Raw genomic sequence first — 14,946 nt, forward strand, 5'->3', positions numbered from 1 at the left:
TGCCAAACAAAACCATACCATAAAAAGTTTGCTTATGGGCTAGAGTAAAGACTGCTTTCCCTCTATCCTTTAAAAAGCTGCCATATGGTGGTGTACTGTTATCCTGTATCATTACAGGTACTAAATATTCAAACATGCAAATCAACATGTTCTTGGTTAGTTTATTCATATTCCAAAATTATGAAAGTTTCCATATTCAGACTTTTTCCCTTTTTACATATTCACTTGAAAACTGCCAGCAACACTAATATGAATTTGTGGAAAGACACAGCAATAATCTTGAGGATTTGCTTTGAGGTACCGTAAGACAAAATATAAACAGACTTTGTTACCTGAACTATGCCAAATCCCATATCTAACAGACATAATGGAAAACTGTAAATTGACTCAGTTACAGTGTCACAATAGCATGGTCATATGGCACTGTATAATCACAAAGGATGACTAAATTCTACACAAGAAGTTGAAAGAAACACAGTGGACTAAACTTGGAAAACTGGCAGTTCATTGGTGATAATTTGAGGCATTATAGCATTAGGACCCACCTGAGTGCATACAGGGAGTGGCAAGTCATCACCATGAAGAATGTAATCTGCTTCTATATCTTAATACATTCTGTTTTTTTTCATAGTATTCTCAATATCCTAAAATTTTTCTCCTTTGCTGTTTCCTTAGTGGCGGGAGTTGGCCATACTATGTTTGAGTCTCTGCAGTGTTTCAATATCCTAATGATGTCTCTACACAGGGAAGCAGCCAAGGTACACACACCACACACCTGCAACCACACATACACCAATGCTGAGGCTACAATTACAGAAATTATGAATTAGATCTGATAAGCAACTCTTATATCCAACCACCGGCAGGATCACATCTACATAAACCCCTTCTTCTCTTTACCGCTCAGAAATCAGAGTACATTGCTTCTGGTACACTGTTGCATTACACAAAAGAAAGGTATTTTACACTGTTTACGACCTGTAGCACTTTTTCAGTAAAGGCGTGACAATGCCACTCCTCTGGAACCACATACAACCTCTCTAGAAAGCTTGGTATGTATAACTGAAAATCTTGTGCAAAAAATTTGACATATTTTTGTCCATCATGGCTTGGGAAGTTGTGAAAATGAGTAGTCTGAGGTGGTGGAATTGATGAAAAGAAGTGCATGTACGTAGATTAGTTAAATTAAATGGAAAGAGAAGCATTAGACAGACTGATGAACTTAAAAGAAAAAGACAACCCACTTAACTAAACAACTAAAACCTCTCAGAATATATGTACAGATATAAAAATAATCTATATACTATGAGTTATATTTTGCTATCTTACTTCATAGACCACAAAACTAAAGTGGTTCGCTTGCGAAGTATGAATAATAAGGTGACTAGAACCCTGAACACTACATTTCATACCTTAGGCAAAATCTAATACAGTCGAATTCCATTAAACTGTTCGGTAGCTTGTGACTGAGAATCTTTTAATACTGCGATAAGTTTCCCATTGAAGAAAAATGAGAGCATCACACTGCATAAAACATAGTGGTCTAGGGAACATTCTCAATCTAGGACATCATACAAACAATATTTACGCACAAAAATTCATGTATATCACCTTCATGCCCACATATTGCAGCCATGGCTACACACACACTACTTACCATTACACATCAGCCTGCCATACACCAATCTACCAAGTATCTTGTTAATGGAGAAAGCAATAAATCACTAATATCACAAGGTATCTACAAAATTCTAAGTAGTTAATCTTGTAGAACTAAATAATTCAAGTTTCTATTTCACCATTTCCCTCTTGGCAAATCTATGGAGAACTAAGAGGTATATTCCTGTCCGATGAGCTTTGCAATGGTATTCAGCTGGATGTGAGATGTGCCTTCGTAAATGGTACCAATCTTGCAGTCCCGGTAAAACTTCTCCACTGGGTAATCCTTAGTGAAGCCAACACCTCCCATGAGCTCTATGCACTTTGAAGTTACTCGAGTGGCTACTTCTGCAAGGAGGTAATAAACTGTTCAGAAGTGGTAGTGACAGGAAAACGCCTAATCTAACCTAAAGTGAGGATATACTAATACAGTGACACTACAATAATGCCCAATTAAAAAAAAAAATTAAGTGAATATTACTGCTGATGAATCTTTTACAAGGAGGATATCCAATCACAGACTCACGTTAATACACTTTCATTCATCTTTTGTAGTATGTAAGCATGAAATACTTAACAACTGAGTGGAGCGTTAGTGAAAGGAAACCTGAGATGAAGCAGAACAACTGTATTTCTGAATTTCATCCTGTGTTTCCTTTCATTACTACATTCCACTCACCCTACACATACTTTACAAGGCATACCTGAGCTGTAGAGCTTGCACATAGCAGCTTGTTTGATGAATGGCTGGTTGCTCTCCCTCAGCCTTGCAGCGTTGTACACCAGCAAGCGGGCAGCCTCTATCTCAGTAGCAAGGTAAGCCACTGCATGTTGCATTGCCTTCATGAGAAGTTATGAGTATTCTATCAGTAAGACAGCTTTCTTGCTTGTAAATATAACTCAATATGAATTTCAAACAGAAATATTCAATCCCATATCTTTGTAATCATTCTGTTACACTCTAAATTTTGTACAAGATAAAAGTTTTTCTATCTTTGGATCAACATAAACATCGAATATGAAAAAAAGTTTCATATCTAGAAACAATTGAATCCATCAAGTTTTTAGTCACCAGCCTCCATTGCAGCCAATCAAATTAATCTTGATAGCAATGACATAATAGTATAGAACTGAACACAAGGGAAAGTCATAAGTCACATCATCACCGATATACACACTGAAGCACACATACTGTAAGTGAACTTAGGTACAATACATACTTGAAACTCAAAGAGGCTCTTTCCAAACTGCTTCCTCTGGAGTATGTATGGAACAGTGGCATCAAGGCAGCCCTGTGCCAGACCCACCATCTGAGCCCCAATGCCAATACGCCCCTCATTCAGCATCTCTATGGCATACTTATAGCCGTGTCCAAAGGTACCAAGAATGTTCTCCTCTGGCACCTGTGAACACCAAGCAAGAGCACTGTCTGTACAAGCTGCAGGCTGCTAAGAACAGTACATTTTCTTATATGAAGAGTAAACAGATGCTGCAAAAAAGATCCATAAAAGAAAACTTATTTAAATAGCATTTCTAGAATAGAAATCACACAGAAAAGTATAGGAAAGTATAGAGGCCAGAGGTTCCATACTGTAGGAGAACAGTGGGCATCCTTACCACAACATTGTCAAAATGGACGGCACAGGTGTTGGATGCCCTTAGGCCCAGTTTGTCCTCCTTCTTGCCCACACTGAGGCCGGGGGTTTGAGCGTCAACAATGAAGCAGGTGATGCCTTTGTAGCTCTGTTCACAGGAAATATAGTAAAGGAAGCTGCAATGTCAACATCACACCACCATTGTCCATTCATCACTATTAATATATTTAGATGTTATGAACTCTTCTACCATTGTTTTGCATGGAAAGTGTAGTGAGGCCAGCAGGAATGACTCACAGCAGAGGGGTTTGCATTGGCCATGACCAGGAACACTCCAGACTGAGGAGCGGAGGATATCCACATCTTAGAGCCATTAATGATGTAATTACTGCCATCCTTCACTGCTGTGGTCTTGAGGGAGAAGGCATCAGATCCAGACTCTGTTTCCGAGAGGCAGAAACTTCCTGTCTGTGGAAAACATGAATAATAATGTCTAAACTATTAGAATGATATCACCACATGTGGATAGAATAATATGCTGCTTACCAACACCAAGAATAGCAAGTTATAAATGTATGTTTTCAAGTTGTGATTTGTCTGAAACAATCACAACTTTGTTTACACTTAAGTCTCGTGCACGATACTTACATATTCGTTGGAAAGCTTTGGCAAGTATTTCTGTTTCTGTTCCTCTGTGCCAAGCTTCCTAAAGAGCGTGTTGATAAGGGTGTTCTGGATGTCACAGGTAACACTGACAGCTGGGTCCACTTTGGCCAGCTCCTCCACCACCAGATTTGCCACAAAGAAAGTGGAGCCACATCCGCCATACTCAGTCTCTATTTCCACTCCCATGAACTGAAAGGCAAATGAGGGACAGAATAAGCATCTCTTCATTTTTCTAAATAAAAGGGAAAAACTTACTGTAAAATTTGTAGACATACGTACCCCGTTATCAAATAAGCCTTTGAAAACTTTCTCATCAATGCAGCCCTCAGTGTCCATCTTGCTGACCACGGGTGCAATCTGTTCACTTGCAAATTTGGCCACTGGAATATGAAACAATACTTTAAATGGGCAAGAAATATAAATAAACAATACTTTCAACATAGCCAGCCTTGTTTGTCTCCATATTACCATATTAACAATCACATTCTAAAAACTTCATTGTAATCATCAGGGATCCAAATAAAGTTGGATAAATAACAGATAGCATAAGAAATAAATGGCAGTCACCTGTTTCTCTCATCATTTCCTCGTCCTCCGAGAGCACAGTGAGTGGTGCAGGGCGGAACGCAGCCACTCCATCATGCTGAGCGGCAATATTCTGCTGCCGCACACTGGCTGTCGTGTGGAAGCGCTGCATGGCCACACACCGCCGGCTGGCATGGCTCTACAAACACCAGGGCAAAAATTCAACTATAGACTCCATAATTTGATCCTCCAAGTATTAATAAAACAAAATAAATAATAAAAAAATAAATAAATACAGTTCCACCTTACATTACACAAGGTTCTTTTAGCTGCAAAGTAACAGCAAGACAGCCAAGTAACAGAGTATAAAGCTGCACACACAGGCCTGGTCTTAGGTAATGCAGAGAGAGAGAGAGAGAGAGAGAGAGAGAGAGAGAGAGAGAGAGAGAGAGAGAGAGAGAGAGAGAGAGAGAGAGAGAGAGATTGGTGTACCTAGAAACCTTCGCTGCCTTAATACTTCACAGACAACATAATCTACCTCACCACTTCCTTAGCCAGCTCAACACGGCAGCCAGCCAGGTGAGCAAACCAGGTGAGTAAACCGGCCTTAGGTAACACATTCCTATTAAGACACCATGAAACACGCAAAACTGAGGGCAGCCACTAGATACCAAAGACAGGCACTCACCAGGGCGCGACTCAGCATCCTGGCACAAAGGAGTAACAGATCAGCACTCAACAGCAGCAGCAGCAGACTCCCTTTGGCCTTCAGCAAATTTTTCCTAAGCTTTGGTAGAGATCGGTGTCACAAACGTCGGCTAATATGCAATTTCTTATGTAATATTAATGTTACGTGAACTTGTATCAGCTTCCAAGTGACTGAATAAGATTGAGGAAAGAGTGTGGTAAGTTTTGTTAGTAAGTATCAAAGGAGGAGGAAAGGGTTGGGCTTTTATTGCACGTGTGTGGCCGAGACGAAGTAGTAACTCAAATTTGTTTACTCCCAGTCAGGGCTGCCACTTGGAATCAGCTGACTGGCCACTGGGGCGCAAATAATGAAACACAGCACTTCTACTACATCTAAGAAGCTGCTGTTGAAATTATATGTTTTTTTTAAGGGCACGTCTACAATATAAATGGCAGACCAACAAGATTTCTGCACTATTAACACACGAAACAGTCTTGAGAACCCAGCTAAATCATTACTGCCCCCTTTGAAAATATTTGTTGTTTTAGTAAAGGAACATTACTTGAATGAATTAAATTTACTCATTCAGAAGGTGCCTCACTAAACCATTTGATTAACTGAAGCAGTACATTCTACGCCTGAAGCTAACGCGGATTCCTTACCTATAAAGGAAGATTTAGATATAGATACATACAGACAAATAAATAGATAAATAGATAGATAGATAGATAAATAGATAGACGGACTTATATAATGAAAGAAACGTTTTATATTATCAGTTGCTAGTGTAGGAATTCACAGACTCAGAAATCAAGCAATACCAGGCCAAGATCTATAGCACTGACAATGAAGTACGATAAAATAAAATTATGTTGGAATACTTTTACTAGAAAATTCCCCGTTTCAGATATTTTTTGTTGATTTCTTATAGTATTCAAGATGGTAAAAGTATGCATAGAAGAATAAAAATAGATAGGTAGGTAGAAGAGATGAAAGATTCTATAATACCATTTTAACAGCAACACTACCCTTTCTCACTCATGGAAAGAATAAAAACTAATTTAATCACATTTTTAGACTTGTACACATAGTATTTCACATCGTCTTTCATATTTCTCGCTCCTTTGGATTACAGTTGGTAATTCTGAAGGGACCCACAATCCTTTGCGCCACCATTCGCTTCCTCTACTGTGGTGGCCGGGACGCAGCGTACGTATTGAAGTAATCTCGTCTTATCCCTTTATTTCCTCATCATCCTGGACCCTCCCGACCCTCCCATTGCGTTGTTGTAATGTAGAATGATTGGACATTAATATTTACCCGCCATTGGAAGTGTAGGTTCGCGTGTCTAGTAGATATTAGCTTGTAAATAAGTGTTGTTATTGTCGTGTCTTGAGGTCTGGCGAAGGTAAACACGTGAAAGGTTTGCCGTGTATATGAACCGAGTGTATTAATAAGCCAATTTATACATGCAAGTTAAGGAAATTTGTATACGGGAGACTTCTTAGTATGTATTTCGGGGATATTAAGGAATACAACCGGTAATAACCATGTGTGGAATCTTGCTACCATTGAGAACCGATTTGATTTTGTTATAAAGTAAAAACTAGGCTCGATATTAAGTATAGGTGTATTTTGAGGCAGTAATTAATAAAGACGTGTTAATTTAGAGGTATAAAGCGTTCATGGTAAAGAAGGGTTATTTGAATTACCAAAATGTGTTGTTTTATTTTGTATAGCTATTATCTTCATTTTTAGTGTTATTTGCATGGGAAAGTGACCATTTGGGGCAATAATTAATAAAGACGTGTTAATTTAGAGGTGTGGAGCGTTCATATTAGATAGAATGGTTATTAAAGTTACTGTAATGTGTTATCTTAGTTTGGCTAGCTAATTTTTTCTTTGTAGTGTTATTTGCATGAGATAGTGATTATTTGGAGCAATAATTAATAAAGACGTTAATTTAAAGGTGTGGAACGTTCATGGCAGACAAGGGTTATTTAAATCACCAAAATGTGTTCTGTTTATTTTGACTGACTATATCATTTAATTTAGTGTTATTTGCTTGAGAAAGTGACTATTTGGGGCAATAATTAATAAAGACGTGTTAATTTAGAGGTGTAAAGCGCTCGTGTTAGATAGAATGGTTATTGGAAGTATTGTAATGTGTTTAGTTTTATTTGGGCTAGTATTATTTATTTCACAACCTTTATAGTGTTATTTGCGTGAAACGTGATATTTTAGGGTGATTGAATAGTAAAAATGTGTTGATTTAGGAGGTTTAAATCGCGTGTGTGTTAGTACCGTAATGTGTTCACCTTTATTTTACTTAGTTATTTTAGTGGTACGTGTGTGAGAAAGCGGTAATTTTTGGCAGTAAATAGTATAGACGTGCGTGTTTAGAGAGAATTGTTATTTAAAGTTATCATATTTTTCCGTTGCTAGATATCAGTTTATCAGTTTAGGATAGCATGGCATTAGTTACCAAAATTTCCAAGCATCCTAATCTATTTTGAATGATGAAAACAGCTAATCCATTCTCTGAGAGGCGTGGGGGTGTGGTGGAGTCGTGGCCTTGTCCGTCACAGTGCTCAGTCCCTGGGGTGTGGGCAGGGTTTTCCTGTCCGTCACTCCACCTGGTGCACAGGCTCCCCTGCCCCCCACACCAGGCCAGCCCTGGCTCAAGGATCTATTAGTGCTCCTGACCCTTGTGTGTGTCCTAGGAAGGTGGAGTGTGTGGTGCTTGTGTTAATGAGGTTCCTTCCCTCAGTGTCCGCCATGAAGCTCAACAAGCTCAAGACTGCCTCCCGGCGCAAGAACAGGGAACGTTACTTCAATGCCCCTCCCACATCCGCCGCAGGTTCATGTCAGCTCCCCTCTCCAAGGAACTGAGGCAGAAGTACAACGTCCGGTCCATCCCAATCCGCAAGGACGATGAAGTGCAGGTGAGGTGACTCGGTGGTGGTGGTGTGTGTGTTTCTCTGGTTTCCTTCTCCTTTTTTCTCTTTCCTCCTTTTCTTTTTTTTTTTTTTTTTTTTTTTTTTTTTTCTCTCACTTGTTACCTTAGTATATGCACTCTTCTCTTTTTCCTCAATATTTTAGTTTTCAAACAGGTGTGTTCCAACAGCATCCTCTTCATCTGTACATGGCTGCTGTAATCTTGCACTCCCCTTTCCTGTTATGTATAAAGAGATCAAAGTAGTGGTCAGTTTGAACATGACCTGAAATAGATTAGGCATTTGTAAAGGAACCATTATCTAATGCAGATCAGGTATTTTTTTCTATAATACCATTTGTTTATCTTATATTAAGTGATATGATTTTATTCCAAGTCTGTGATTGAAATTCACATTCTATATTCATTGTTCCTCCTTTTTGGCAAGTATATTAAGTCTGGAAAGTCAAATATCCTCATGTCAGCAGTGGATCGTACCATTGGAGTGTAGTGTTGGTGCATAGGTATTGGTTGGCACCAGTTGTCCAGCTTTGAATGATGAAAACAGCTAATCCATTCTCTGAGAGGCGTGGGGGTGTGGTGGAGTCGTGGCCTTGTCCGCTGCAGTGCTCAGTCCCTGGGGTGTGGGCAGGGTTTTCCTGTCCGTCACTCCACCTGATGCACAGGCTCCCCCGCCCCCCACACCAGGTTACCCCTGGCTCAAGGATCTAGCAGTGCTCCTGACACAAGATATACAGTGAGGATGTGTGTTGACATTGGTCCTGTTATGTTGTTTGTAACCCTTTGTTCTTCCCTGCAGGTAGTCAGGGGGCACTACAAGGGGCAGCAGGTAGGCAAGGTTGTCAGCGTGTACCGAAAAAAGTACTGCATCTACATTGAGAGGATCCAGCGTGAGAAAGCCAATGGAGCCTCAGTCTATGTCGGCATCCACCCCTCCAAGGTGTGTACTGTGTGGCCAATACAACACCAGGTGGAACAGTCATGTAAAGCTGTCACTTGGACTTAACTTTTTACACTTTCAGTCTACTATGTGTTTATTGTGGCCACAGTCCTTTGATTTCCTTAGTCTCCTTACAAATGACATTATTGGCAGGCTAGAGGATAAGATTAATTGAAGGGGAAGTAACCATGGGAGGCTAATTAACTGTTGAACTTACATGTACATCCTTGTGTAATAGTAAGGGTGATTTTGCTGCTTTAGGGCTAGACAACTTGAACCAGACAACTGTGATTACTTTTCTGCTAAGGTTCATCCATTTTAATTGTATTTGAATAATTGCCAAGCTGTTTTTATTGATTTAAACTTTACATGCTGTGGTTAAGTGTGAGGAATTAGTTGAAATAAGTGTCTGATTAAGAATAAAGTGTTAATTTTGAGCTAGAAAATTATGACAGCTTGTTTTTGTCTTAGAGAGGAGAGAAGAGAAGAGAAGAGAGAGAGAGAGCAAACAATAATATGTTAGAATGAGGTGCATGAAGTGTAGACTAGAGTTACGGCTCATGTTTGTGTTAGTATCTGATTTGATGTGGTTTGTTTTTAGTGCTGTGTGGTGAAGCTGAAGATGGACAAGGACCGCAAGAAGATCATTGAGCGGAGGGCGGCAGGTCGTGCTGCTCGCCAGGGCAAGGACAAGGAGAAGTTCACAGCTATGGACACTTCAGCGTAAAATAAAAATCACTGACGTAGCATTGCAGTTTGATTTTCATTGACTTGTTTTGGTGATTAACCTCTTCAACACTGGGACACATTTTTACCTGAGATTTGTGTATGATTAGACCTTTTTATTGATATTAGAAAGGGTTTATGGAGGTCAGAAGATTAATGGCTAGTCTTCATTATTTTAATCCACTATATAAGTTTCTGTAGTTGTAGAAAATACGCAAATACTAAGCAGAGGAAATATGGAAAAGCATCCTGGTACTGAAGGGGTTAACATATTTTGACAGCATGCCTGGTTAATTTTTCTTTGATATTCAACTTTCATTTCTGTTAGTGTTGTTTAATTTTGATTAGGTTATTTTGTGTGAATGTGGTGGAAGTGTTGCATTGTCATTGTTATTAAAGATAAAACATTTGGCTTTCAATCAACAGGTAACAACTCTGCTTCATATCTGAGGGTCACACAAAGGGCTTGAATGATACAAATAACAATATAAGCTCTGGTGGTAGTAACGACACAACAGTAGCTAGTTTCATATGAAGTAGCTGCATCAGGGTCAGCTTTATAGTTGGAAAACGGAGATTTAAGGCTGACCATATTGTAACCGCTGATGCCTTGACTTTGGGAAATTGAGCAAGTGTTAGGGGAATGTTGTCCAATATTTAACGTTATGAGCGCATTGGGGTATGAAAATAGAAGAGCCAAATAAATTTCTGCACTTCAGTTGTGACAGAAAACTCAAGTGACAGATTAAAACAAAATCGTAATTGACAGATTAAAACAATGTTGCTAAATAAATTGAGTTCATAACAGCGATCAATGCACAGTCTCAAATGAAAATAAAAGTATATACTATCACTATGACTTCGAATGACCCAATGCCGCTGAAAACTAAATGGGCCTTTTTTTCACGTTTATGTTGCCTTTGACCAGATTTCCACAAGTAAACAAATCTAGTTTCAATACTCAAGAAAGCAATGTCACGAGAGAGAGAGAGAGAGAGAAAATCACAGCTTATCGTACATTTGACTCAAGTGGGTGGCACATCGATATCCTCCGCGTGAGAGTTTAGGATCGGGTGCCTCAGCGGAATCCCTTACTCTTCGATCCCCTTTACTGGCTGAGCGGACCGTCCACCTTCATCGTGCCTTGGTCCTTGTGTGGTGTCGTGTGGGAGGGGGGGGGACAGGTTGAGGGATGAGGCAAAGACAAATCCTACCTTCCACTTCCCCTCAATTGACCCTTGATCCTCTTACACCTGCTATTGCTCCCCTCCCCACCTCCCCCACGGTCACCACTCGCCAGTAGTTCTTAGCTGTATCTATTTTCTACTGCCTATTTTGCGAGTGATGTTTTCCTTGGTGAGTGTTGGTCTGGGTGGCGCTCAGAGGCATCGTTATTCCCAGAGATTGAAGGACGTTAATTGGATAGACAACGCTCTGGTTTGCGAGAGATTTCCTAGAATGTGTTGGCGATTCACGTTATGGCTTTAAATTGTCCTTCCATTATTTTTTTTTCCTCTTTCTTTCTCTTGTATATAATGAGGTGGATATATGCAGTGGGTAAAGTTGCTATTTCGTCATATGTAACCTACTTTTCATTAACCCCGTGAGTAACATGACGCGTTTCCATATTCATTCTGCTTACTATTTGATTTTATACAGCTTCAAAAACTCATGTGGAGGGTTAAAACAGTGACGACTCTAGTCATTAATCTTCTGACCTCCATAGACCCTTCCTAATGTCAATAAAATGGTCTAATCGTACACAAATCTCAAGGTAAAAATGTGTCCCAGTATTGAAGGGATTAATGGTTCACCTCTTTCGTCTATAGTTCTTGTGATCATTGTTATCGATCCATTCTATCTTGCGTATCTCTCTTTCACCTCAATGACATGCACAACGACCTTTACCTATCCATTAATGCATCAATATCGACAAGTACTCCCTGGAACTAGTCACGAAGTTATTGATGGCGTTCTCTCTCCACAAACCGTATCATATCTATTGTCGCATCCTAAACATTTTTTTTTTTTTTATGTGGGAGGAAGACTGGCCAAGGGCAACATAAATATAAAGAAAAAAATCGTCACTCAGTCGCCAATCTTCATACAGAGCCTAGAGAATTAGCCAGAAGACAGGAATAAATGTCTTGAAACCTCCCTCTTGAATGAAGCCAAGTCATAGGAAGTTAGAAATACAGACACAGGCAGGGAGTTCCAGAGTTTACCACTATTAACTAATAACAAACTATTAATTAACCACTATTTACCACTAACTCTCTCACCCAGCACTTCAAACACTCACTCTTCCACACTAACCCAAACTCTGCCATTCCTTCAGTAAACACTAAATAATAATAATAAAAAAGAACATATTATCTACTATCGTATCCAAACATTCCTTCACTAACTCTCACACTCAGCACTTCAAACATGCAATCTTCCACGCTAACCCAAACTTTGACATCCCTTCAGTCAATCCTAAGCAAAAAAAAAAAATAAATAAATAAATAAATAAAAAAAAATAAAAAAAAATGAATAAACAAAAATATAAATAAATAAATGAATAAATGAAATAAAAACAAAAGCTACCTACGATCGAATTCCAAACATTCACCACTAACTTTCTCACTCAGCACTTCAAACACGCGATCTTCCACACTAACCCAAATTCTGCCACTCCTTCAGTCAAACCTAAATAAATAAAAAAAAAACCCTCCTCCAGAAACCTTGGTGTAGTGTTCAATATCGTCACGCCCTACGGTACCGCAGAGCCTCCTGTTTCTTGTTAAGCTTACGGAGCCAGGCGATGAGTGTCTCCTTAGCGATGCCCGAGGCGTGTTGAGACGTAAGCTAACACCCAGCCCCTGCCACCATCTGGCATTCCCTCCTCTACACGGCCAAAGGGCTTTCTCGGGTACACACCTTAAAGAAAAAAAAAAAAGAAGAAAAAACTGAGTATGTTGAGGTAGATTATATTTTAGACACTGATGCTTTATTTATTTATTTTTTCTGGTGTGTCTATAAGTCAGAGGCTTTTGAATGTAGAGGTGTGACGCATGAGTGTTTTAGAATATGGTCGGCTTTCAAAGGCCACAGTGATGCTAATTAAGGCGGCTTCTTATGTATGGTTGCTCTGTTTATGGTATAAAATCCTTTTTTTTTTTTAATTATCACTGGGATGATCAAAACATTCTTGAAACTCTTAATACTATTTACGCCTTTATTGGAACGCATTTTTCGTACGAGTTTTTGGTGTGATGTATGGAGGTAGAAAATTAATAGCCAGAGTCTGCACTATTTAAATCCCCATATAAGTTTCTGAAGCTATATTAAATCGCCAGATAGTAAGTAGAATAATTAGAAAAACACGTCTTGGTACTGAATGAGTTAAAAAAAAAGTTGATAAGAGACGATGAAGTATTTTACCACTTCAGTACTGGGACGCATTTTTACCTTGAGTGTTGGGTGTGATTGAACGATTTTATTTACATTAGGAAGAGTCTATAGAGGTCAGAAGATTAATGGCTAGAGTCTTCACTATCTCAGTCCCCACGAAAGTTTCCGATGCTGCATAAAAAAACAAACTAGTAAGCAGAATAAATATGAAAACATGTCCTGGTACTGAAGGGGCTAAGATGTGCCATGAAGATCAGCACAGAAGGTGAGAAAAAGAAAAAAAAAAAAATCACGGAGCTAAAAGAGGAAAGAAAAAAATAATAATAAGGTGTAAGTGGGTATCGAGTGACCTGTTGCTCCCCACAAAGCATCAAGGCGGTCCAGGTGAAAATGAGCAAGGTGTGAGTGATGGAAAAAGGACAGGGAGGGAATCTACACGTGGGAGAAACCCGCACTAATTATACGTTGAATACATGGAAGACGTCAAGGAAAGAAGAAAATAATAAAGAGGAGACCAAATATAGAAAAAAAAAAAAGATTCACCGAAAGACACAAGCAGGATAAAACAACACACAAGAGAAGAAGAATACAAAATGTCGCAACACATCACAAATATAGACAAAGGAATGTTGCCATCCGGTAGACAAAATAAAGATAAATAAAATATTCTGTGACACTTCGCTCTTTAAACACGATTACCACCACAACTATAAACAATAACACAAACCCATTAACCCCTTCAGTACCATAACGCGTTTCCATATTCATTCTGCTTACTATTCAGTGATTCAATACAGGCTAAGAAACTCATGTGGGGGATTAAAACAGTGAAGGTTCTAGTCATTCATCTTTTGGCCTTCATAGACCTTTCCTAATGTCAATAAAATCGTCTAATCACGCCCAAAACTCAGGATAGAAATAACGAGTTTCCATATTCTGATTACTATTTAGTGATTTTATACAGCTTCAGAAACTTATATGGGGAATTAAAAAAACTGAAGGATCTGACCTCCACAGACCCTTCCTAATGTAAATAAAAAATCGTCTGATACCCGAAACTCAAGGTAGAAATGCGTCCCAGTACTGAAGGAGTTAAAATCGAATATTTGTCACTTACATTTCATTTTCGAGTCTCAAATAAAAAAAGTGGGTCCAGTATACGACCTTGAATTAACAACACTGCAACACGACCCTGAAATAACGTAATGTAGAACAACTAAAACCAATTGTCTTCTCCCACACTGTAACATCCAAGCTCTCTCTCTCTCTCTCTCTCTCTCTCTCTCTCTCTCGGTAATGGTGGAAAATGATAAGGAGGTGCTGGTATGTTTTGGAATTTTTAGAGAGAGAGAGAGAGAGAGAGAGAGAGAGAGAGAGAGAGAGAGAGAGAGAGAGAGAGAGAGAGAGAGAGAGAGAGAGATGGATATAAGAAATTGACAGACGTGAGAAAAATTGCTTTGAGGTTAAGAAAACGTAATACCAGAGAGAGAGAGAGAGAGAGAGAGAGAGAGAGAGAGAGAGAGAGAGAGAGAGAGAGAATACAACTTCCCAATCTTTCGTAAATCTTTTCCACTTCGCTGTTACGTTGTATTAAGTATGATAACAGTCATGCAAAGAGCGTGCGGTATACGTGGTTGCGATTTTACGTCCACACACACACACACACACACACACACACACACACACACACACACACACACACACACACACACACACACGGCGTCCACCAGCCATAAATATATTAAAAAAACAAGAAACTGGAGTAATGTTATGAAAGAAGATGAATAAAGAAGGA

At 39.2% G+C, this 14,946-nt stretch overlaps 2 protein-coding genes across 2 annotated transcripts; one reads left to right on the top strand and one right to left on the bottom strand.

Annotated features, from left to right (window-relative positions):
* Window positions 1–147: 147 nt before the first annotated feature.
* On the bottom strand, window positions 148–5,291 carry LOC123519321 (short/branched chain specific acyl-CoA dehydrogenase, mitochondrial-like). Its single transcript, XM_045280523.1, has 9 exons — window positions 5,134–5,291; window positions 4,488–4,644; window positions 4,200–4,300; window positions 3,903–4,109; window positions 3,552–3,722; window positions 3,277–3,402; window positions 2,880–3,062; window positions 2,364–2,499; window positions 148–2,007 (listed from the first exon to the last, which is right to left on the bottom strand). Exons 1-9 carry the CDS (start codon window positions 5,149–5,151, stop codon window positions 1,829–1,831), a joined length of 1,278 nt encoding a protein of 425 aa, XP_045136458.1. The 5' UTR covers window positions 5,152–5,291; the 3' UTR covers window positions 148–1,828.
* Window positions 5,292–7,906: 2,615 nt separating this feature from the next.
* LOC123519525 (60S ribosomal protein L26-like) lies at window positions 7,907–9,776 on the top strand. The gene is given in 4 exon segments (XM_045280884.1): window positions 7,907–7,972; window positions 7,975–8,078; window positions 8,889–9,029; window positions 9,631–9,776. Coding segments are annotated over 4 exon segments (432 nt in total). The 5' UTR covers window positions 7,907–7,911; the 3' UTR covers window positions 9,757–9,776.
* Window positions 9,777–14,946: the final 5,170 nt, after the last annotated feature.

Source organism: Portunus trituberculatus, chromosome 45 (genome assembly GCF_017591435.1).
Source record: "Portunus trituberculatus isolate SZX2019 chromosome 45, ASM1759143v1, whole genome shotgun sequence".
NCBI lineage: Eukaryota > Metazoa > Arthropoda > Malacostraca > Decapoda > Portunidae > Portunus > Portunus trituberculatus.